General features: G+C 44.4%; 1 protein-coding gene across 1 annotated transcript in view; it reads right to left on the reverse strand.

Annotated features, from left to right (window-relative positions):
- vps13d (vacuolar protein sorting 13 homolog D) overlaps positions 1–24,477 on the reverse strand; it is a 60,107-nt gene that overhangs the window by 28,638 nt on the left and 6,992 nt on the right. The window contains exons 8-39 of the mRNA XM_065961033.1: positions 23,388–23,558; positions 23,084–23,184; positions 22,690–22,858; positions 21,440–21,541; positions 21,078–21,267; positions 20,737–20,919; positions 20,180–20,310; positions 20,001–20,055; positions 18,622–18,789; positions 17,922–18,052; positions 17,704–17,836; positions 15,349–17,607; positions 15,103–15,254; positions 13,396–14,451; positions 12,158–12,248; positions 11,455–11,581; positions 11,167–11,347; positions 10,666–10,890; positions 8,373–8,526; positions 7,571–7,787; positions 7,305–7,476; positions 6,824–6,939; positions 6,423–6,647; positions 6,037–6,338; positions 4,407–4,540; positions 3,243–3,398; positions 2,737–2,911; positions 2,261–2,335; positions 1,989–2,180; positions 903–992; positions 578–718; positions 300–425 (exon numbers count right to left, since the gene is read on the reverse strand). Coding sequence (XP_065817105.1) covers positions 300–425; positions 578–718; positions 903–992; positions 1,989–2,180; positions 2,261–2,335; positions 2,737–2,911; positions 3,243–3,398; positions 4,407–4,540; positions 6,037–6,338; positions 6,423–6,647; positions 6,824–6,939; positions 7,305–7,476; positions 7,571–7,787; positions 8,373–8,526; positions 10,666–10,890; positions 11,167–11,347; positions 11,455–11,581; positions 12,158–12,248; positions 13,396–14,451; positions 15,103–15,254; positions 15,349–17,607; positions 17,704–17,836; positions 17,922–18,052; positions 18,622–18,789; positions 20,001–20,055; positions 20,180–20,310; positions 20,737–20,919; positions 21,078–21,267; positions 21,440–21,541; positions 22,690–22,858; positions 23,084–23,184; positions 23,388–23,558 — 7,900 coding nt within the window. The remainder of the gene's footprint in view (positions 1–299; positions 426–577; positions 719–902; positions 993–1,988; positions 2,181–2,260; positions 2,336–2,736; positions 2,912–3,242; positions 3,399–4,406; positions 4,541–6,036; positions 6,339–6,422; positions 6,648–6,823; positions 6,940–7,304; positions 7,477–7,570; positions 7,788–8,372; positions 8,527–10,665; positions 10,891–11,166; positions 11,348–11,454; positions 11,582–12,157; positions 12,249–13,395; positions 14,452–15,102; positions 15,255–15,348; positions 17,608–17,703; positions 17,837–17,921; positions 18,053–18,621; positions 18,790–20,000; positions 20,056–20,179; positions 20,311–20,736; positions 20,920–21,077; positions 21,268–21,439; positions 21,542–22,689; positions 22,859–23,083; positions 23,185–23,387; positions 23,559–24,477) is intronic.

Genomic DNA, 24,477 nt, shown 5'->3' on the forward strand with positions numbered 1-24,477 from the left:
CCAAGTTTCTCACAGAACATGAAAACGTACAAATCAATTAACCGGAGTTATTCTGTGTTTTTAACATCATTGAAAATGAAAAATTGAAAGCTAAATGTAGGTCAGTCTGTAAACAAAAACACGGGAAGAATAGATTATTTCTTAATTTCTGACAACATTTCCTTGAGGGTTCTTTGACCTGTCGTATACCGAAATGTTTAACCAAATACTTGCACCTTTGTCCCTCCAAAAATAAAAAATAAAACGAAGTCTATGGGTATTAAGATAAAACCTGAGTAACTGCCTGAGGTCTGACTTACTCTGACCAACGCTGGGGGGGTCGACTGAGGAGCCCAGCCAGGGTAGGGCGGGGGAAGACTGTGGGGACTGCTCCTCCTCCTTACAGTAGTCGGCTATCCAGGAACTCTTGGTGGTGTTGTATTGTTCTGGAAAGACCACAAAATGGCATTTTAACCTTTTGGCTTTCAGGGCAAAAAAGTGGTACTTAGTGATTAGAAAAAAACTTTTGTTCAGTCGTCTGTGCAGCTAAAATATATTATGATTTATGTGCAGATATGGTAGTGCAAAAGAATCTCACCCAATAAAACAGAAGTGATGTTGACGTCCAGTCTCTGCTTGGCTCGAATCCCCATCTTCAGACGTGGAGGGTGGAGACGCCCGGCGGCCTGCTGCTGCCAAGACAGGGAGCAGGACCAGGGCTCAATGAAGGGCTCCCAGCCTGACAAACACACAAATAGAAAGTTAGTCATCTTGTTTTGGTTTTTTTTAAGATACATTTTTGGGGCTTTTTTGGGCCCTTATTGTAGAAATGGATTATCCCACTCATGGTCAGAGAGATGTTCTCTAAAAGGAAAGTGATTAATACATAGGATAAATGCCCTGCTGTAAGATGATGGTGTTACCTGACAGCTCTCTGTTGTAGTAGTCTCCAGACAGAGTGAAGCTGGTGTTTCCTTCCTGGACGGAACCGATCCGCTGCAGCACATAAAGTCCTGAAATGACAAACAGACACCATCAGGATATGAGAGATACAAGAGGAGTCATGTTCCACTTTGTGTTGTGGTGGTTTGCACTTTGTTTTGAAGCACCATTAGTTGTGAAGTGTTGTTACCAATTAACTATTTAGAAACCATTAAATGATTTCTCTTTTATCATTCTACAATTAATTTATCAGATGTTTATATGCAAAGTTACGAACATCAGAGAGTAAGAACAACACGAGCAAGAGAGGAGGAAACAACGACAGGAAGTGCAAACAAACAGCTTTAAGTCTGATCGGACACAGAGGTGCTGACAGGAAGTGACCAGAGGTGCTGACAGGAAGTGACCAGAGGCAGAGCTCAGGTACTGACAGGAAGTGACCAGAGGCAGAGCTCAGGTGCTGACAGGAAGTGACCAGAGGTGCTGACAGAAAGTGACCAGAGGCAGAGCTCAGGTGCTGACAGGAAGTGACCAGAGGTGCTGACAGGAAGTGACCAGAGGCAGAGCTCAGGTGCTGACAGGAAGTGACCAGAGGTGCTGACCAAAGGCAGAGCTCAGGTGCTGACAGGAAGTGACCAAAGGCAGAGCTCAGGTGCTGACAGGAAGTGACCAGAGGCAGAGTACAGGTACTGACAGGAAGTGACCAGAGGCAGAGCTCAGGTGCTGACAGAAAGTGACCAGAGGTGCTGACAGGAAGTGACCAGAGGTGCTGACAGGAAGTGACCAGAGGCAGAGCTCAGGTGCTGACAGGAAGTGACCAGAGGTGCTGACAGGAAGTGACCAGAGGCAGAGCTCAGGTGCTGACAGGAAGTGACCAGAGGTGCTGACAGGAAGTGACCAGAGGCAGAGCACAGATTTTTTTATAGCTAAAGTTAATAATGCAAAAAGTCCAGACCGTAAGGTTGTAAATTCATGATTGAAGCTGAGGATGTTAGTTTTCAATGTTTCCTGAGAATGAGGTGAAAGAAAATGTGGCCCCTCAAGCTGCGGATATAAACGGGACTCACTGGAGAAGGTGAGCTCAGCCAGCGGTATGTCACAATCCAGACAGTCGTCGATTAAACAGATGCAGACGCTCTCGGCCTTCACCTCGACCCCGGACAGAGGAGCGGAGTGGCTGCTGGAGCTGGAGTCCGCCCTGGATCTGGCCATGTTCTCTGCGTTCTCCAGGAGCCACGTGGCGGCCTGGTCCAGCTGACCTGTGGGTCACATTCAATAACTATCAAGACTTGGAATACCAGGATAAATGGATCATCATAGAAGTTTAGGTCACAGCTACCTTTACAGTGGATCAGGGCTCTCTTGCAGTCCTCTTTCCTGAAACCGAGGTCTTGTAATCGGGTCAGCTGGCCCTCTGCAGATACAAAACACAACCTCAGAAACTTTAAGAGTTTTTCACAATACCAGAATAGTTCAAAGGATATCTGTCCTAAGCACATGTTGGGTAATTTCTTTTGTTTTTAATTACTGTACTAAAAATTGCAGGCAAACGCCCGCAGACTGTCAATGTTGCAGAAATATTTTGACAACATTTCAAACGAATGTTTGCAAGTTGGACAGTCGTAAAATATCCCTGAAGGTCTCCAGGTTTTTTTGATAATTGGTAGTTCTCAATTCGATTAATCTTTTAAATAATGTAAATTGTATCATTTTAAAACATGTGAAAAAAGTCTCAAAAAGTAAACTTTGTTCCAAGTTGGGATCGAACAGATTCTGAGCATTTACCATTGATAGAGACTTCAAATCCTTTCTTACCTATGAGGGCCTCCGTCTTCTGCCTGAAGCTGTCTTTGGGTGGAGCAGAGGACTCTGCCCCCTGTGGCTCGGTGGGGGGCTGAGGAGTTCTAGCAGTCGGGATGGACTTTGCGATGGCCAAGAAGAGCTGAATGTCGTTATAGGACAGACGGATGTCCAGAGCAGGAAACTGAATCTGTTAGAAAATGACAGGCAGAAGGAAATATTGAATCCCGCCAGTCTACATGTCAAACTCACTTCCTACCCTAACCCCTAAGCCTTTTTTTTTTTTTTATAGCTACAGTTAGAACTAATCATCCTGTGCTATAATACGTCCTCTTGTTCTGGATTTGTAAAGACTGAGAAAATAACTTTATCTTGGAGGATTTACATTTATAAAAAAATTGGAAGCATAGTTAAAAGAAAGTTTGAGTTTGAGCCATACTGGAAATCTAAAACTGCTGAACAAAGAAAAGCATTGTCCACAGTCTCATGTTGTGTGTCATATTTGAGAGCTAACTCCTGACCTCCAGCAGCGGTGGGATGTCCTCCACGTTGAAGGCGTCTAGTAAACCCGAGCTGCTTTGGTACGTGGGGCTCCCACACAGCTCCACCTGGACATTGACCGGATCGATGATGGACAGCGCCGTCTCCTGCTCGCTGCCCAGCCGACATGAGAACACCTGGGGGGGGGGGGGGGGGGGGGGGGATCGTAGGAAAGTCGTTTAGTGGTAAATTCAGTCTGACAGTCTGAACAAATTCACCAAAGTTATGACTAGGTGCTGGTCTCTGACACGCTTTGGGTCATAATGATGGGAGAAGGTGGATGTAGCACTAACAGCAGTTATAGTTTTTCTAATTGCAGTAAAAGTACAAGAAGTACCCGAGCAAAAACGGATCAGCAGCAGCTATCAGACATACTTCATGAAACGAATCTGATTTTTCTCTACTTCCTCCACAAGCTGAAAAAGTCAAGGGCCCGGCAGGAATCAGCATCTCACTTTCCTCATTCCCGGACATTTATAACTCCCGCCTCTCACCCTCAAAGCCTCCAGCATTGTGTGTTGACCCCAGTCCCCAGCCATCCGTCACACAGACTCTTTAACCTCCTGCCATCTGGGAGACGATACCCGAGACTCCGAGCCTGCTCCACCAGACTCATGAACAGCTTCACCCACCTCTCCCCCCTGACCCTGACAACTCTGGACTTTAAACCTCCACTGCCCATCATGGAGCACCACTGTCTTTCTCTCTTTCGCTGTCTCACTCTCCGTCTCTCTGCCCCCCCCTTCCCACCTCACCAGGAAAATCTAAATAAGCATCGGACACTTTACCCTAGCGTCACTTTATATTTTATACTGTCCTCAACTCATCAGCAACATGGAAGCATCTGTCCATGCACATGTGTTGTTGTTGCTGTTCTTTTGAAAGCACATTATCTTTGTACTTTTGTATATCTGATTTTCCATTTGTTATACTTTTACAGTTTGCGTCGTGGGTTGTAGAGAAACGATTTTTCTGTATTTCCAGTACGTATGGAAAATACTGACATTAAAATTGCCTTTGACTTCTCTGTCAGGTGTGCACACTGAGAAACTGACTTCAGTTTTTACACAACTCTCAAAGTATCGATGAAAAAAACCCCACAAATGATTCATTGATTGAAATATTTGGACAGTGGAGGAGCTGACCTCTATTCCTGCGAGGCTGCCGGAGAAGGGTCTGTCCAGCAGACGGGGTTTGTATGTGAGGACGGTGGTGCCTTTTAGGATGATGGCGTTTGTATCCAGACAGGACGAGTCCTCCACGACCACAAACTCCGTTCCTGAAGGACAAACACAGAACAGAACATCAGCAGAACAAAATAAGAACATGACTCAGTCCTTTACGGTTTAATGCTTATGGGTGACGGCATTGATCACTCCTTCATGAAACATTTAACATGCTCTTTGACAAATTAGCTTATTGTCTATTTGAGTGGTTTCCTAAATGTCTAAATGACCTCGCAGCTAGCTACATTCTGACCTCCTCCTTCCATATTCCCCCACCTCGTCCACTCAGATCATCTACAGTAATCTCGGCCTGCTTTCCATCCCCGGCTCTAATTGTTTAAAAAAATGGTGATCGAATCAACTCCCACAAAGCGTCAGATCTGCAGAATCTTTGGACAATTTCAAGAAGAAACTAAAAACTCACCTGTGTACACGAGCCCTCATGTTAAGTCCCAAATCATCTCTTGTATTTGCCTGATCTAAACTTTGCTCTGCTTGACGTTGTGATTTAAAAATGTTCTCTCTGTATGAATTGTTTGACTGCTCTTATGTGAGTACCTGAGGGTTTTAAGGGTTATATAAATCAAGTATAGCATCCCATTAATCCAGCCATCCATATATACCCAATAATTCACTTTTTTTAGTCTACATCTGTAAATTTTGTAATTACTTGTACATAGCACAGATTCTTGCACTTTCTGCTTCTTGCACTTCTGGTGAGATGCCAAACCTCATTTCGTTACTCTATACTTGTATATGTGTAATGACAATAAAGTTGAATCTCATCTCATCTGATCTCAAGTGTTATCTACTTACTCACTTAATAGATACAACCTGGATTTCTAAACTCTTGCAGAAGCGTGTGGTTAGTAAGGTTTTCTGTCAGGTTTCTAGGTTGCAATAAGAGAAACGGTAATAATAAATCAGTAATTCTACAGACTGTGTGTTTTTTAAATTAGAACTGTCCTCTGTCTTTCCACAAGTGAAAGTGCTTATAGTATTATTTTATCTCCATTCTATTTATTGCTTTATTTAATTAATGTAAATATGTTTGTTTTTAAACTTTTTGCTATTTTTACTAATTATACTACTGGTTTTGAGCTGTTGTAGTTTATCTTTATCTTTAAGACTGTTCCAAGCTGTTACCATTGATAGAAACTTTGTCAGCACTTTGTCGGTTCATAATTGTTACCAAATTGAGTTCTGTTACAACTGTCTGACCTCGGCCGATTAAGCCGCGTTATAATCCACAGTCTGTTTCACGATTTCATCACTGAATTTATACAGCAGCAACAACCTCCACCCAACACAAGCCTTGAAATACTAAATAGGTGCTACAGTGTGGTTGTTGTTCTGGCGTTGGATTTTGGGATCCAACAAGAGGCAGAAACAGTTGCCTATATTATCATTGTAATGTGACTAATAGTTAAGATGTGAAAGGTTTTGACTCCACTATGTGAAAAACTTTCTTAATTTATTGTATTTAAAACAGTCAAAGACATTCAGGGGTTATTGTTATCTCCTCAGTCATACATTGTTCTTCTCTGACCTGTGACGTTGATTTTGACCTCCAGGTATCGATCCTGGGTGACTGGCACTGTGGACCTCTTGGTGACCACCCCGCTCTTCACTGTCTTTGGCATAACGGCTCCGCTGGTTGTGGCACCGGTCGTGCCGGAGGCCGAGTCCGTGCTGGTGTTACTGGGCCAGCGCTGGCGCGTCCCACCTCCTTCTGACGCCTTCTCCGCTGGACCCCGCAGGAAGTCTCGCACCAGCTGGAGCCAGTCGAAGATGAGGAAGACCCTCAGGTTGTTGAGGACCACGGTGAAGCAGGAGGAGTCTCGTGTGGATCTGCAGCAAAGAGGAACACAACTGAAATAAGACACAAAACGTGAAGGAAATGAGTTTCATGGGTTTCAGAGTCTCCACTCATACCGATAATGCAGTTCCAGCTGCAGTGACGCCCGGTTCGTTCCTGTTTTAGACGGTTGCAGGATGCAGTCGAAGGTATTGGGCCTTGCACCATCAGCTCCCCTAGTTCTTTTATTCACTCCAGTGAACCGAGTGTCGTAAGCCAGCAGGGAGTGAGACACCAGGTTGACTGAATTGGAGCCATTTGAGAAACTCTCATAGAGCAGCTTGGATTTCATGAAGTCAAATCTTTGGCAGGAGAATAATAAAACATGATTAGTGAAATGTCTAAATCTTCAACACGGTTCCTTCACAATTATATTGCAGCCTGACAAGCTTGGGTGGTGCATTTTATTAGATTTGGAAACGTAAATAGTTTTTATTTCACAGAAAAAAGAAAAGAAGAAGAAAGAAAAAAGGTCCACCTTGCTAATGATCGTTTCTGTTCACAGAGTTTGGGTTTGTCCAAGAGCTCCAGACTGACATCCATCATGTCCACCAGGAAGGATAAGTTTGTGTAGACGTCACCACTCAACACCGTCTGAGGAGAGACACCATGACAGTTCATGTACCACAACGTATTTATAAATAAGAGTATTTCTCCTTATTTGTATGGACACAGATCATAATGTAAATATCATCCTCTTCATCTGTCATGAATCGACGCACATTATCTCAGTGTAAATACTGGAAACTATCTACCGCATGTTAATTCTTCCACCTGTTACAGAATTAATAATCATGGTTATTTAGCCTTCTTGTATTTTGTATGTATTGGTTAAATGGTTTCATATTTCATATTTAAAGCTTTTGCATAGAGAGCAAAGTTAACGGTGGAGTATGATTGTAATGATCCCTAAATGAAGCTTATGTGTTGTAATTCAACATGTAAGGCCCTTGTCTCACATAGGTGCTGGGGTCCTGCAGGTTGTAGGGTCTCAGGAAGTCTTCAACGGGCTCTCCCAGGTTGTGCTCCAGCAGACCTCTGATCAGCTGATAGTGCTCCAGGTCCAGCGAGCAGTGGACTGACGACAGGCTGCCGTGGATGGACGTGTCAGGTACTGCATGGCTCAACTCCCTAACAACATCAACAAACACAAGCATTAGTTTGGATAAGGAGCTGAATACAGATACATAGACATACATGTTCAATGTAAAGAGGCGGGTCTTACTTGTCCAGGTTGCGTTCCACTTTGAGCTTGAGGCGGCAGCAGTTTTTGAGCAGGTTGCCTCCGGTGCGACGGACAGAGTACGAGGGAAATATGAGGTCTGATGATTCTGGAGGTTTAACAACACTGTCCCAGAGCTGAGAGGGTAGACGCTCTGCAGCGAAGATGTCCATCTCCTGCAGGTCCAACGCTATGCAGTCCAACAGGCACACGTGGTCTTCTAACGTGGGAAAACACAAGTTGACAAACAGTTATATTTGGGTAACCTGAGTGTCTACTGACCCACAAAATGTGAAATAAACCCATCCAGTCCTTTGTTTGTGGTCTGCATAAGTCTTACAACACAGAGAAAAATGCTCTGTTTCAAATGTGCTCTCCTTGTGATGTCACAGTGGGATTCTGGTAAAAAAAAAAACCCTCCCCTGGTATCTCTACTCGTGGACTCCACCCCCAGCCTAGAGCAAAACGTTTGAGCAGGTCCGCCATTTTTATTCTTGCTAGTGAAGAAGTGATGTCTACGGGGAAAACTCAGGGGGGGCTCATTGCATTTAAAGAGACACACACACCAAAATGGAGCGTTATGAGAGAGCTGGGGGTCACAAACCTCCTCTGGTGCTTGATTCATGTTATATTTTGACCAAAGCACAGCACAGATGTTTCATCTAGACCACAGGGGACTGTTTGAAAAGGTGGAGGAGGGAGATAATATGTCCTCTTTAAAGGTTATTTTTCCAATTCACCTCCTACAAACAGAACCTACACGTGCGTCTAATGGCTTTGTTCTTAATCATACAGCGATGCTCACCTAAGCTTTGAGGGCCGTCCTCTTCAGGGACCCTCCCCGCGTCTGGGAACTGTGGCCGGCCAAGGGTGAACCCTGTGGAGGAGGCGGGCGTGGAGGGGGAAGTTTTCGGCTTCTCCGGCTCAGTACTCCTCCCTGCTGCACTCCGAACACGATCCTTTGGTGAGGGAAAGAAGTGATAAGAGACATATATTGCACATATATTGACGACATACCACAAATAAAAAATAAGCAGATTATTACTTTTTTTTAAAACTGTGCTAGGCCAGAAGTTGTGTCCTTTACAGGGTCCGTCTAAAAAGGTATTTCTGTCACCGTTTCTACTTTTTGATAAAAGTCAAAAGCTCTGCAGATTCCTTTTAAAAAGTAATAATTTAATGACTCTGTGCCATTGTCTTCTTTGCTAGAAAAGAAACAAATTCAGCACGTCAGTATGTTTTTCTCTTTTTTTTCAAAAGTGAATCAAACCAGAAGTCAAAGAACATTTAGACCCGGTCGCTCAGACGATGGGAGGGAATCGAATCATCTCAATGAGCGCTGGTATTTCAAGATCAAACTGTCAAAACAATACACCAACTTCTCCAAATCCTCTGATCACCGTGACCTCCACATTCTGTGTGATGAAAATATCATGGTAAGGAGTGCTGGGCAACTAATCGAGTTTCAATTTCAAGTACAATATTGGCGTCCCACGATCGTGAAAACATTATAAAGGAGATTAAACGATCAATGTGCTGCATGCCTTGTTGCACTTGTTTTGTTCACAGGTTCTGTCAAGTGTGTTAAATGTTTCAAAGTGTCTAATGTTATATTTTGGCGACAAGAGAATAATCATCACTACCTGACAAAACGTAGTTCATATCATATCACTAATGAGCTGTTTGCGAGGAGAAGAAAAAATCAGACGATGGTATCCTTTATTTTTTGGATCTTTTTTAGTTTCAGCAGTTAAAGAATATGACAATTGTCAAGAACGTTTAGATGCTGGTCCTGAACGCTCTGGATTTGTTTGGACCAGAGAAGGTAGGCGGTTTTAATGCATCCCCCACAGGGCCGTTTTGGACTCCCCTCGGTTTGCCAGATATGAGAGCAGTTATCAGGTCAAACCAACAGGTGTTGCAGCGATGGAAGCGGGCAAGAGAAGTGGTTCAGATAGAAGTGATTGTACCCGACCTAAAAAGCCTCTGCATGTTTCTAATAAGCTCCACGAGCAGAAACGTGCTCAAACTAGGATCAATATTGGAGATGCTTTTGAAAAATGGAGAGAGGTTAGAACACAGGAAGGTTTACAGACCCATGCAGAGCTGGATAAACACTGAAGCTTCAGTGTCCACCACATGGTGACCTGCGTGAGCATCGACTTTAGGGGGGGGGTGGGAGACAGCTCTCTACAATGTTTAGAATTTAGACTGCAGTACCCATTGTAAACACTAGGTGTCGAAGTTACATATTGCTGCTTTAAAGATCTAAGTTGAACAGGTTTTTAGAACCAAAAAAAAGTTAAATGACTGTTAAAGTTATACAAAAAGACAGAATCAAGGAGATTGGAGAGTTGGTGTATTTCATGAAAAATTAGATCAATCCAACCAAAACCATAACCAAACCACAAACTGCAAAACAACTTCAAACCAGGCCTGAACAATCCATCATTAGAATCTATGTCTATATGTTATTAAAATACTGTCAGCCGTGTTCAGTGTGTTACTGAAATGTTATCTTGTACTGGGAAATTTTGACACTATCACAACCCTTCTCCACACCAAAGAGCAAAAGCATGCTGTTGTACCTTGTAATGAGACGGATCCTTGTATGAACTTCCATGCAATATAAAATTCTTAACACAAGAAAAAAAACATGTGCAAATGAAAGACCTGATAACATTTTCCAGACAGTGTTTTCTTTCTATACTGGAGTGATCTTTGAGCTGCCTCTGAAATTTACAAATCAGTGTTTGATGACTGAGAAAGCCGGATCATGCCTATAAACCCATCTATTTCAGCCCTGCTCAGAACAGGCTGTTTCTGTGTCTCTTTGTGATGTCATTAAGGGAAAATCTATTTTATTCTTCTGCAAAACATCTGTCAGTATTCATTGAGGATTTCTCTTAAGAATGAGATGATATCATTAGAAAATATCTGTGAAGAGTAAAGTAATCCAAGCACAAAGAGGGGAAAGGTTTTTTTAGTATTCAGTTATTTTTGATTTAATGAATACAGTGCGATTAGCCGAAAGAGGAGGAAGAGAAAGGCCGGTGAGGGAGCTCTGCATGCACAGATGAATGGACAGCGTGACTCACCAGAGAGGGGAAAAAGGCATGTGCCATGGTGAGTTTCTCTACCTTGTCTCGGAGGGAGAAAGTCCCATGAGCACCGGCTGCCAGGAAGCAGTTCTGCACCTTCAGCTGGCCGAGGTTTGCCACAATGACCCTCGGTGACTGTGAGCTCTCTGGGATAAGAATCACGGGAGCACCGGCCTCAATATCCAGCAGAACCCTGGACGCCCGCTGAGGATGATCCCTCACCTGCAGGGAGACACAGAAAAATCAGACAGGAAGGATGGAGGACAGGATTTACATGGAAGGAGGAGAGGGACAAAAAGAACGGTAGATAGACCACCAGACCCTTTAAGTGCTGTGGAGTGAAGACTAGCAGTTTCTTCACCTCCTGCATCAAGTATATCCTGTGTAAAGGTCTCTCTGAGTCATGGCTGTCCACAATGAGAAAGCACCTTCTGCTGGTGTCGATTTTTAATTGTATTAAATCGTTTCATCCCTCAGCCCCCAGCGTTCTGTACTCACAGTCTGGCCCTCCATTGCCGCCCTCTGCCTGCCGAGGACATCCTGCAGCTGGGTGAAGTGTTGGATGAAGGCCACCACCTCGGCCTGAAAGCGCTGCGTGTGGACGTACTGCACTGAGGCCATCTTCAAAGAGACCCTGATGTCACATTCCCGCTCCAGGTAAGGATCTGGCTCGCCGTACCTAAGTGGATGACAATATTCAGTAAAGGTCATGAAAGATGATCGAATCCTCCTCATTGTTCAGTGTTTGACAAAGTTACTGTCTGTTGAAGCATCTCTGATATTTACTTTTGGATGTTGAAAATCAGAGCCTCCCCTCCTCTTGTGGTGAAGCGCTCTCTGTAGAGATCCCCATGTGGAGTAAGATCGCTCAGGGACAAACTTCCTAAACTTCCCTGTAAGGCCAAGTCTCCATCTGAAATACAATCACAGTGTGGTAACATTAAACATGTACTAACATGGGGGTTCCACTTGAACTCAGAAGTGGGAAATTCAGAGTTGCAGGTCGGATATGTCATCAGGAACGCCTCCTGAAGTCAGACTCAGAAACTTCAGTAGCCGAAGCTGTAAATCCAACATGGCTGCTACGTGCATCAACTGTAAAGTGTAAGCTGTACACTAAAGTGTTTATTGGCAATTCAGTCTTGTTTTATGTAATTAAATCAAACACGCTGATAGCATCGTACAAGTTCTATATGTGGATGTGTTGTCATGTTGCTTTCAAGTGCAAAGTCTCACGCAGTGCACTGTTATTGCCTGATATAAGCTAACAAAACAAAGGTTCTCCTGGAGGCGTCCATGTTGCTTTTCCAACTTGTTGCCAACTCGTTACTGGAAAGCATTCCAGTGCTAATTTCCAGCTCCGACATCCAACTTCCGAGGTCAACGATACACACCATTAATTTAGAAATAAAACTCATTCATGTTAAAGAAAGCAATGTGGTGTGCCCAGTGTGTTTAATCTGACGGATGTTAGGTGCTTCATACATACCTAACATTTCCAGATGAGCAGATAATTTGGAAACACTTGCTCTGGCCAGCTCGTTGAGTTTTTTGTTAAGTACGAGAGACAAAGCGTGAACCTGAAAACAAAATCATAAACTGGTTACGTCACTGAAAATTCACTTCACAGCTGTTTATTCAACTTGTAAACAGAGATATAAAAATAAAGAATTAGACATTTCAGAGGACAATGTGAAAATTTTAGACAGTATCCAATAAAAACCTGCTAAAAAAAAATCAATCTTCTAAATTGCTACTTTAATGTGGCATAAAAAAAAATCCTCAATCAATCACACAATACTTCTGTTTAAAAGGCGTTTTTTGTGTTTTTTGGGCCTTTCTAACATAACCTCAAGGCCATTCAGCGCCTCTGTTTTTAGTATTTTTTATGTCACGGTCACATAATATGTCTTTCACCCATCATCTGTTTTCAAAATTAATAATCTGTTGATAATACTGGCAATAACGTTTCTTTCTTTTGACACAAACACCTGAGATATGTAAGATACTTTTAAAGATAACCGCTGTTGATTCTAATCATCAGCCAAAAAATATATATTAAACACATTTTACATACACATTAAAATTTCTGCACATACGTTTTTTTAATTATTATATTTAATAATTTTACTCAGGAGCAGCTTTAAGGACTTGGAGCTTTATGACAGGCTAATGATGACCCGTCAGCTTGCATTGTTTTAACCCGGATCTGAAGAGGTCAACACTAAATACAGCACTTTCTGTAAAGTGTCTTGAGATAACATTTGTAATGCTTTGGCGGCGATACAAATAAAGACTGATTGATTGATTGACTTTACGGTTCTAAATCGGTGTCTGTCTCTGCATGAGTTAAAGGGTCAGCGACCAGAGCTTATGTAAGATTTAGCTGAGCTTGTTTCTCTCACAACTTAAGATGCAGGCGTCTGATGATTAAAATCTTTATTGGATTAAATGATGTGACTTTGGTGAAGGGACTTGAAACGCTAAGTAAAACAAGGGGCTGGAAATACTCAAAAGTTTGATGAGCATGCCTCTTACATGCCAGTACGAATATGGTGTGGCACTAAACTGACAGAAAAGGAAGGAGGTCAGATCGTCGTCTTTCAAAGCTGAAGGTGATTTCACCAAGTATTTTTGGTTTGGTACAGTTCTAGAAATTCCTGTTAACTTGACTCATTTCATTTGGACAGCAAATCCATTCAAACAAAGTGCAGATCCAGGACCTACCTTCAGGTCCACTTTAGTGTTGACGGCCTCTGTAGTCTCCTCCTCGTCCATGTCCGGCTCATACAGGGGATATCCTGGCACAGGTTGGGGGGACATTGGGTTCACCCTCACTGCGTGATTATTGGCCGTTGAGCCGATACCAAAAAAGTCCAAAATAACCACCCAGGTTTGTAGTGTAATCAGAACGTCCAGGCAGTTAAAGTCGACGTCTATGCTTCGTCCTATGCTGCCGTAGCGCGTTTTGAACTCTGGATGGTTCTGGTCCACAAGCTGCACGTTAATGTGAACTAATGAGTCATCAAAGTCTGGGGGCGGATGAGGGGAGGGTGTGTGGTGGGTAGGAGAAGGAGGTGGAGTACTGGGACAGTCAGGGTCTCTTTTGGATTTGCGGCTGCTAGCTGAAGGAGTGCTGGGATGCCTCTGGTAGAGCTGGAAGACGTTCTGGGCTTCCTCCATGTGGGCGGGCAGTGAGCGGGGCATGTCCGGGCACAAGGCATTAGACGCTGATGGACAACTTTGGGAAAGGTATTCCTTTGGACTGAAGGTGGAGGGCTTGAGAGCTCCACGAGACACCATCAAATGTTTGTACTTAGACTTTGGGTTCTGCTCCAAGAGGTCCTCCATTAGCAGCGAGCGCAGAGCCAGCTGAACCGTCAGCAGGTGAGGGTGGTCTTTGGTGAAGTCTCCCTCCAGGTCTTGGAAGCGCAGACTGACTAAACCCTGAGAGCCCTGAGTAAGGTCAGCACTGAGCTGGACCTGCAGCTCTGCCACGTGTAAGGTGACTTTCAGCTGAGTGAACGAGGGGGAATCGAGAACGGGTTTGTGGGACTGAAGGGGCAAAGGAGAGGGGAGCGACATGTGGGAGAAGCTAACATGAGGAGGGTCTCTCGCAAACAGACCGCCCTGGGGGTCTGGAAAGCGATGATGTCGGGTGGAAGAAGGAGTTGGAGGTGGAGGTGTGGGCGGTTGGCTTGGTGTGACGCGAATCTCCTCGATCAGAGACAAGTTGTCCAGCGTCTGGAGGACTTGTTCGTACACAGGCTTGCAGAGGAACACCTACAGAGTGACAAATAATAAGACAATTAGCAATAGGTTTGTTTTGCCACACTAACATCAGCTACTGTTTGAATCATTCTAGTCGCTCTGCCCTCTTTCAGTTAGGTTATACTTCTGCAAAAACTTTCAGGCAGCTTAAAGGCTTTATATGCGATTTTTTGATCCCGCAGATGTCGCCCTTGAGCACCAGCATGAAACCAAAACAACTTGCGCTGCATTGTTGTGTTAGCATGCTAATGCTAGCTATCTTTATTATGCTCATATCTTCACACTGCATGTAAATTTACCTGAAATGAGCGTGATCTAGAAACACAGTTAATCAGTGAGTACAGTATGTTATTCTTCTTTTCTCTAGTCCCTCAATTAAACAACGCAAGGGGATGAGCCGGCCGGCTGTCCTGTCGATGTAAACAAAGTGAAGATAGGACTCGGAAAACTCAGAAAGCATCACAGACAGTGTGACTCGGGTGTTACACCCATTGTAGACAGTCATGACTCACAGAGTTATTTCCAGAGGATATACTTGATTTCTATAACATTTAAGTGTGAAAAATCACATATAAAGCCTTTAAAGAGTCTTTCTTAATAAACTTCATGATAAATCTGCAGGACATGCCTTTTAATTAAGACAATGATTTATACAGTGTATACCTGAACAGGGTTGACAAATTTGCCCTCAACTCTCAGTACCCCTGTGCTCTTGAAGGGCTCCTCTGTGGTGAGGAAGGTGAACTGGGTGTCTTCTTCAACAGGAACTTTCTCAATGGTGAACTGTATAGTCGTGTCTTTCAATATGTGGAAGGCTGGAAAAAGAAAATATTTGCAAAGAAAATGTGTCACAAGCTTGTAACAAAGCATTTAGGGAACAATTATCTTCAAAATTAGAAAAGTTCTCACCTTTGCCTCGGCTGAGGGATTCAAAGAAGTCATGACGTGTGAACTGAGGTTCATCCTGACTGATGCTGCCGGTACGGGAGGGTGATGTGTTGGTGACGATGTCCCCTCTTGGTGTCCTCTTCAAAACCAAATGACTCATGTTGAGTGAATACAGTCGAATGTCTTTCACCAACACTTGCAGCTTCTCCCCTTCCGATTCTTGCCCTGTAACAAAGTTCTGGATGGCTATGCTTCCCAGATGACCGACCAACAGCTCCGGGTGTCCAGGTTTACGGGGAATGGACACAACAGGGGATTCAATGCTGACGTTGAGGGTCAGCTTCACAAAGAATGTATCCAGGGTGGGCTCAGGTTCCTCCATGGAAAGATCCTCCTCGTCCTCAAACGGATAATTCCAGCTCTGACTCTGAGTTCGGGATCTCCGCGAGGGAGTCTCAAAGAGCGACACCATACCGCTGTACTCTGCCGTCTTGGATGCTAGAACTGTTGACACTTTGGTGGCGGCACTTTTCAACATGGAGCGGAAATTGTCCTCTACCTCGTTGGCTGACAGACTGAGCTCCTTCAGAAATTTGGCCGAGTGGTTATAGTGCAAGGATGCCATTTCAAGTTTCAAGGAACACTCCCCATGGGATTTCTCCAGAAGGCGGAAGTTCAAAGCCTCTGAGGGGGAACCGGCTGTGTCAGCGAGGAAAGTTAATCCACCAAGAGTCGAGGTGCTGTCCTCAACGCTGCCAATGCTCACAACAAACTGGCTCCGGCCTCCTTCCTGAGTCAAGTCCACCAACTGCATGGACCCGAGTGAACCGTTGATATCTAGCCGACTGCCCATGGACACGTTGACTTTGGTCCCGGTAATGCTAGCAGTGGCAATCTTCAACCCTTTCTTCTCAGCGCCCAGAACGGTGCCAGTTGACACGGTCCGAAGGAGAAGCAGGTTGAGGCGGTGGATCTCGACAGTCAGCTCTTTGTTTTGGTCATATGTGGCCTGATACGTCTCGTCCCCTTCCACCTGGTGAGTTTGTGTTGATTGCGATGATATCATGGGGCTTTCTTCTTTGGGAAAAGACTTCTGAAGGAACTTTAGGAGCTCCACCATGGTCTCAGGATTAAGAATGATGTCCAAGTTGTTGACTTGCATTGTTGTCACCTGGAGGGAACTGTCAAGGTTCATCGAGGGGCAGTCTGAGCTCACAAACTGGTACTCAAGCTTTATCAGGGCCTCCTGGTCTTTCAGAAAGGAACTGAAGGGGGATAGCCTATCAACGCCAGAGGACAACTCAGGAAAGTGGCCCTGATGCTGGGGAGACCTTCCATCGGATGACGCGGGGGATGAAGGCTGGCTCTCCCGGAGGCTGCCTGTGGGTATGTCAAAACTGAGGTGCTTATGAGAAGCGACAAGAAGGTCGAAGTCTGAGCCATAAGTCTGCAAGGTGTCGACCAGAAGAAGACCATGGACAGTCAGAGAGACTTCGGCGTCATAAGGCCGTTTGACAAAATGAGCATTTGTGCCAAATACCTTAAGAACAGATATGTAGCGGCCATCACTCTCCACGCCAAGCTGCATGTAGTTAATGTTGAATTCAGCCAACAGCAGACGGGACTCCACCAGGACTTCCCGCGTGTGCTGCTCTAAAGTCATCACGCTCTGAGTCAGGTTCTTTGCTGAACCCTGCAGCTTCCAGGAGCTGTCGTCTCTCTGAAAGATCTTGTCGCGGCGCAGGGTGAGAGGGTCAGGAGACCTCGCACTTTGCCAACTTTCTTGACCTTTGTCCTCTTCACTTGCAGATGGACTGCTCAGCCTCGCAAAACAGCTCCTGAGGGCGGTCATCTTCTCAAGGTTGATGTGGACCTTGAGGTCCGGCAGGGTCCCCGAGAGCACGGCTCCGGGTAGCTGGGGGTCTGATGTGTAGCGCAGTCTCTGCTCAAGCTGCAGCAGCACATTAAACTTCTCCACCACATGAGTAGGACCTACCTCACTTTCTTGCAAATGTTTCCAGTTGTCCTTACAGCGCCCAACCATTATCTGCAAGTCTTTAAAGGACAAGGAGTACTTCTCATAAAGCTTTCGGCTGTACGCTTGGATACTCTCAGGGGATCTGAGGTTGGGGAGTTCAGTGCTTTTGAGTTGTTCTTTCTGAGGCATGTCTAGTTCAGGGGGTGGGGACTCTGGCGGGGTGCCAAGAGGTGTCTGGAACTCATCGTCGCTCATGTCTTCTCTTTCAGGTTGGGAAGCTTTTGAGCTGATTTTAGTGTCATCTTCAAAGAAAGAGTGTTACAAACAGCTATCGGTTAGAAACGTCTTTCAGATATTTGGGTGTTGTATTTTGGGGGGGAACTGCTTGACTACTTTACCTTGGGAGTTTGTCAGGAGAATTCTGCCCAAATCTACAACAACAAGCATCGGGTCTTCTGACTGGAAGTCATCAGGGAAAATCACCTGGGGCGCACATATGTCCAATTTCATGGTCCAACGCTTACTGTTTTCCTGCAAAAGAATTACACCCATGGTATGAAGACAGCATGAACTGAAATGTATTAAATCATCATACAATCCAAGGAATTTTCCTTACAATAAACTCTCCCACGAGTAGCTGATCGATGGTTTGTCGGATCTCTGCCTTGGTCTGCATCTTCAGTTTGTTATATTGCCTCCTGGCAGCTTCTGCCACTCTCAGCTCCAGCTCCGACTGATAGCCAAAACCTGGTTGTAAATACATTCATTTATGCATACAATATTGCTGCAGATATTCCCAATCCATTCCCAGTCCCAGTCCAAAGTAAATTAGAAACTATGCCAGTGTCATTTGGTTGGAATTACTTGACATGGCCCTCAAGCAGTGTAACAATATCAGCCAATAGTGAAGCAGTTAAAGGTCACATATTATTCTAAATACACTTCATCATAGTCCTCTAACTCACATATCATCACCATGTTCCTCTAACTCTAATGTGCCTCTAGTCTGTCTACAAACCCCCCAATGATGAGAAAAGTCCGTCCTCTTTTGCCTGCTCCACTTTTCAGAAAATGTGTGCTCAAACAGGCCGTTTGGAGATTTTCCCTTTATGACATCACAAAGGGCAGTAACCCCTCCCCCAGGTGGGTGACCCTCCCACAGCTAATTGTTTGTTCTGCCCTCTGAGTCTGCCTTCTCATCATAAACAATAGGGCATGGAGGGAGACAGCCAGAAACACCCAAGCCCTTTCAGAGAGGGGTCATTTACATTTAAAGCTACAGACACAGAATTGAAGAGATTTTCTTTTGCACGTACCTGAGGTATGCACTCTTCCTTTATAGAAGAACTCTGTCACTTTTTTGATTGCTTGTGGGTTATAGATGATGTTCAACGGACTAGTGTTCACTTCCAGTCTTCTCTCGAACTTGCACCTCACAGGATTACGCTCATAAATCATCTCAAACACGGGCGGCGAAGAGCACTCTACAACACACACAAAAACAAAAGAGGTTATCTGAAAAGAAACAAGACTTTTCACTGGTAGCTGGTGGGAGTATGGTGGGTTGTTTTCATACGATTGCCCACATCTGATTACTCCTACACCTGATCGGCTCAGAGTAGTTTGTTGAGTGTTTTGTGAACAAGAAGCCTTACAGCATCTCCTGGACGACTGCAAGCTTAGATCACTTAAGTCGACAATTTGAGAATTCTAGATGGGCCTGACATTGATCATTACAACTGCCTCTAATAGGGCTTTCAAAGTTGCTGAAAAACTTCTGATATTTTCCGGAGGAGCTGTATGTGTGAATGCAAATAGCCAAATCTTTTACTTAGACTTCACCTGGAGTTTCTCCTGCCAGCCTTCTAGTATTTTTTCTGCAGGAAGTCAGAGTGAGCTGATGTGAGAACACAGCAGGATATCAGTGTTTCCCCTACCATTATATTTATTTATTATTTTTTATTTTTTTAAAGATGTATTTTTGGGCTTTTTGTGCCTTTATTGTAGGGATAGGATAGTGGATATAGTCGGAAATCAGGGAAAGAAGTCATTTAAGGATACCTTTCCAATAGAAAAGGACAGCTGTCATTAAAAGTAACACATGAACACCAAGATTCCTTCAAGTGTTTGTGTCGTCGTGTCGGCTTGTCCCCACCCACCCAACGCTGTAAACCTAGGGGAAACACTGGATATTATCCGGAGAATTCACTGAGAGCCATTAGGAGGGGGGAGTGGCGTTTATATACTGTGACTGCTGCACGTTGCATGGACTGTCTGCATGTGACCGCTGCGATCTCCATGCACGTCCACTACTTCCGCGTCGTTATTTTTTATGTCATGTCTTACCTCGGGAGACCCCCCACCCCCCCTCCCATCTGACAGGGATAGTCTCCCACTGTAAGGAGTATACGTGAACAACCAGATCTGGAGAATATCAGGACCAGTCCTTCTGAAAGTATCTAGATATTTTCAGGAGTGCAGATGTGAAAACGGCTTTAGAGAGAAACAGTCCCCTTCAGTCAGCTTTTTTGCCATGTCTTTGCACGCTTGGGGCAGAACAGTACACTCCTGACAGGGCTCACAATTCAACACTGAGAATATATAAGGTAGTAATGAGGTCACAGGAAGTATTACTAAATATTTAATCACAATATATAATCCAATCACTTTTAAAAGTAGGAAACAAAACTCTTACCAGAGGTATTGCTGGACTGGCACGACTGCTGGTTTGTGGTTAAAACAAGTTTGTCCTACAAGAAGCGACATTATTAAAAACATTAGAAGTGTACAATCAAATATGTGTAAAAAGATTTAAATGTGTACTTAAGTAGTTGTATTTAAGGAACTCCCTGCCCACTTCTTTCCTTTGCGTACCGTTTTGGGAGACACCAGGACGGGGAAGATGGTGCCCTGGGTAGTCAAGTCTCTCAGGAACAAACCGCCCAGCTTAACAGACAGCAGGGACGACTCGGAGCGTGGGAGAGACTCCAACGTCACCTTCACCCCTGTGGAGACGAGGGCACGGTAAATTCAGTCAAGCTGAAAGATTGATAACCGATTCTCACCAACCTAAAAAGCCTCTGCATGTTTCTAATAAGCTCCACGAGCAGAAACGTGCTCAAACTAGGATCAATATTGGAGATGCTTTTGAAAAATGGAGAGAGGTTAGAACACAGAAAGGTTTACAGACCCATGCAGAGCTGGATAAACACTGAAGCTTCAGTGTCCACCACATGGCAACCTGCGTGAGCATCGACTCTAGAGAGGAGGGGGGGAGACAGCTCTCTACAATGTTTAGAATTTAGACTACAGTACCCATTTTAAACACTAGGGGTCAGAGTTACATATTACTCCTTTAAACACTACTTTTTGATAAAACTAGCAAAACATTCACTTCCAAACTGTGAAAAATGAACACCGCCTCTGCATACCTGAGAATTCTAGCTGGATGACGCCGCTCTCGTGCAGTGTGCCCTCCCTCCTGTCCTGGTGAAAGAGAGTAACTCCGCCTTTCTCCAGTAAGAACTCCAGCCGGGCAAACAAGTGATCCCGTCTGGTGAACGTGTTCAGAGTGTGAGAGTCCTCCAGAGGATCAAACAAGTCCTCTGTCTCTGCTGGAGATGGATGAAAACAACAGGGTCAGCAGTCAGAGGGTCAGGTTTGACTTTTTCTACTAATTCAATAAATACATATATGAACAGAATAAGTTATGTGGAAAAATCTCATCGTAGCATCTTCTGCAAGAGTGTGACAAAAAGTGTACGTTTCTCACCGAGTATATCCCAGGAGGACGGACTTGGCAGGAGATCTTCAGGCCTGTCTGGGTACTGAGACTCTCCATACCAGCCTCCCCAGCCCGGAAACCAGGACTGCAGGTACGTGATCATCCCCGAGCTGTCACTCTTGGGGATGGATGCAGGAGGTGGACAGGGCTGGACATCGCTGCTGGGCTCTCGCACATTCTGGAAGAGGGGACAAAGGAAGAACACGGGGTAAATCTTTAACAAAGCCACATTAAGTAGATGCATGATATTTGATTTTAAACAGGATTTAAATCAAGAATAGGAGCACATTTGTTTTCCCTGAAGGCAACAAAAACAGATTTTAACCATCGAACGAATCCTCGAAGCTCACCTCTGCGATCTCTTCCTGCTTTCGAAACCAGTCGTGGACGATCTCTCGGAGACTCTGCAGCTCCTCCAACGTCTGCTCCTCCTCAACACGCTCCAGTTCGCTCTGTTTGACAAACAACAAAAAGTAGACATCAGGTCAGTAATGTGTGTTGAAAGGACGGCGTCTCAAAACCATAGACTGTAAATATTGGTCAAAACAGAGGAGTGCATAGAACCGAGTCTCCAACTTGTTCCCCCATTCACTTGCTGAGACATTATGGAAATAAGAAGTCAACAAACCATGACAAGGTAATTACTGTTAGAAGGATAATTAGAGTAAACATCTCCCTTCAAACCTTTTCAACAGCAGATTGGGAGAGGGGGGCATGAACATCTTCTTCCATTCCTCTCAAGCTCTATTTCAATTTTTCTTTACTTTTTTAGAACAATTAAGTGCAAGAAAATTAGAGCCTTTTAGAGCCCTAAAATTATATCCTTACTGGCCTTGGAACTCCAGGAGGAGCTGGAAAACGTTGCTGAGGAGAGGGAAGAAGATGATTGATGGATGGATGCTTTGAAGGTTAGGATTTTTTGCCTTGTTGGATCCTTACTTTTTGGAAAACTGAACTTAATAAATCCAGGCATGCTACAAGGCTAAGAACCAGACGGGCTGGTCAGCAACTGCTACAGTAATCTACAAGGATTTTCATGCACAACCATCTCAAGGGTTTACAGAGACTGGCCCGAAAAAAGAGAAAATATCCAGTGAACGGCAGTTCTCTGGGCGGAAAAAGCCTTATTAATGCCAGAGGTCAGAGGAGAATGGCTAGACCGGTTCGAGCTGATAGAAAGGCAGTAACTCAAATAACCCCTTGTTACAACCGAGGTCCCTGAACTAACTGAGCATCATTTAATTTCCAAAGCCTAACTGAGCATTGTTGCTGACCATGTCCAACCCTTTATGACCACAGTGTACCGCTCACAAAGCTCACATCATCTCAAACTGGTTTCTTGAACATGACAATGAGTTCACTGTACTCAAACGGCCTCCACAGTCACCAGATCTCGATCCAATAGAGTCAATGACAATATCATGTCATTAAATGTTTCCAGCACCTTGTTGAATCTATGCCAGGAAGAATTAACGCAGTTCTGAAGGCAAAAGGGGGTCCAACCCGGGATAGCAAGGTGTTCCTTATAAAGTTGCGATGAGTGTATTTATTGATTACATGTTTTTTGATACTTTATTGTGTGTGTGTCTGAGTGCTGTACCTCCTCCTGAGGACTCAGTGGGACTCCTTTGAGCCTCCTGAAGTAGAGGCTGGTGTACGTCTGAGCGTCTCGTGCTCGCTGCAGGGCAAAGTCCCAGCTGCCTCGCCGTCTCTGCTCCCTGATTTCATTCAGATTGGCCTGGATGGCAAACATCCACCACTGCCGGCAGCTGCAGGACGAACAATGTGACAGATTCAAAGATTAAAAGCTTTATTACACAAACAATTATTGTTCTGCACGGTGACCTGCTCTCCAGGCTGACCAGAAGGCTGGAGTGAAAAAATAAGACTGCTGGATTTCTATGTTTGGACTTTTTAGTTGAATGCTTTTGAAGAAGTTTGTAAATTTAAGAAAGTCAGCTGGCTGTTAGCCCGGAGTTACTGTGTTGACCTACTTTCCAGTGATAGGGACTTTGGGCCTCCACTTCCTGTAAAGCATCTCTCGCTCCCGCCGGTCCAGCTCTTTCAGGAACGCCATGATCTGCTGGTACTGGATCTAACAAACGCACAGACACACAGTCAGTGATCTGTCTGCATGCTCCTCTGACATAAAGCGATTAGTGGAATATTAGTATCTGCCAGATGTAACACAGGTGGCTATTTAAAGGACGATAAAATTAAATTATACTGTAAATAGCAGGGACTGTCCAACTTCAAAGATGAAAAAAAACCCTCTCATGGTCATGTGTTCATACAGACCTGCGACAGGCGTAAGGACATGGGCTCCAGCTGAACTTGGCCCTCGATCCGCGGCGTGTTTCTGGACCTCAGAGGCTCCTTGGAGGTGTTTCTTCTGAGCAGCACGGATGCACACACCGGTTCAAAGATATACTGATGCTCACGGCTCTGCATGCACTGGGTCATCGCTTCCTGCAGCGTTACAAAATATGACTACTCAGACAAAAACGATCTGTTGGAGACTTCATAACCCTGGGTGATGCATCAAATCGCTCTCATCATTACAGAGACATTCCAACGCCAAGGGATGCATGTCTTGCAGTGCCTAACCAAGCAACTGTTCTTTATTTCTTTTATGTTCAAGGTCACATATCATATAAAACACACTTCACCATGTTCCTCTAACACTAACATGTGTCTCTAGTCTGTCTACAAACCCCCAATGATGAGAAATGTCCATCCTCTACATCTTTTGTCTGCTCCACTTTTCAGAAAATGTGTGCTCAAACAGGCTGTTTGGAGATTTTCCCTTCATGACATCACAAAGGGCAGTAACCCCTCCCCCAGGTGGGTGACACTCCCACAGCTAGGTGTTTGTTCTGCCCTCTGAGTCTGCCTTCTCACCGTAAACAATAGGACATGGAGCAAGAAAGACAGAGTACACCCAAGCCCTTCCAGAGAGGGGGCGTGGTGAGACACAGCTCATTTACATATTTAAAGGTACAGACACAGAAACAGCTTGTTCTGAGCAGGGCTGAAATAGAGGGGTTTATAGTCATGATCAAATACAGGATCAGAGTGGATTTAGATCAAGAAACTTCACACACGTTTTGAGGAGCTCTGAGACTTATTTACACTGGTTGAAGAGGAGAAGAATATGTGATCTTTGAACTTAGAAATGATGGCCCTTGCACAAAAAAAATATCTAAAGTCATGTTGGCAAAAACTTTAGCAGCCTGTCCTGTTATTCTGCATAATACAGAATGCTCCATGGTTATTTGAGGTTATTTTTCAGCTTCTTACAGTAAAACACATCTCACTCTAAGTACAAACAACAAATCAATATTTTCCAACACTGCATGCTGCGTTGTGCTGCTCCAGTGTCTGTATT

Source organism: Labrus bergylta, chromosome 12 (genome assembly GCF_963930695.1).
Source record: "Labrus bergylta chromosome 12, fLabBer1.1, whole genome shotgun sequence".
Taxonomy (NCBI): domain Eukaryota; kingdom Metazoa; phylum Chordata; class Actinopteri; order Labriformes; family Labridae; genus Labrus; species Labrus bergylta.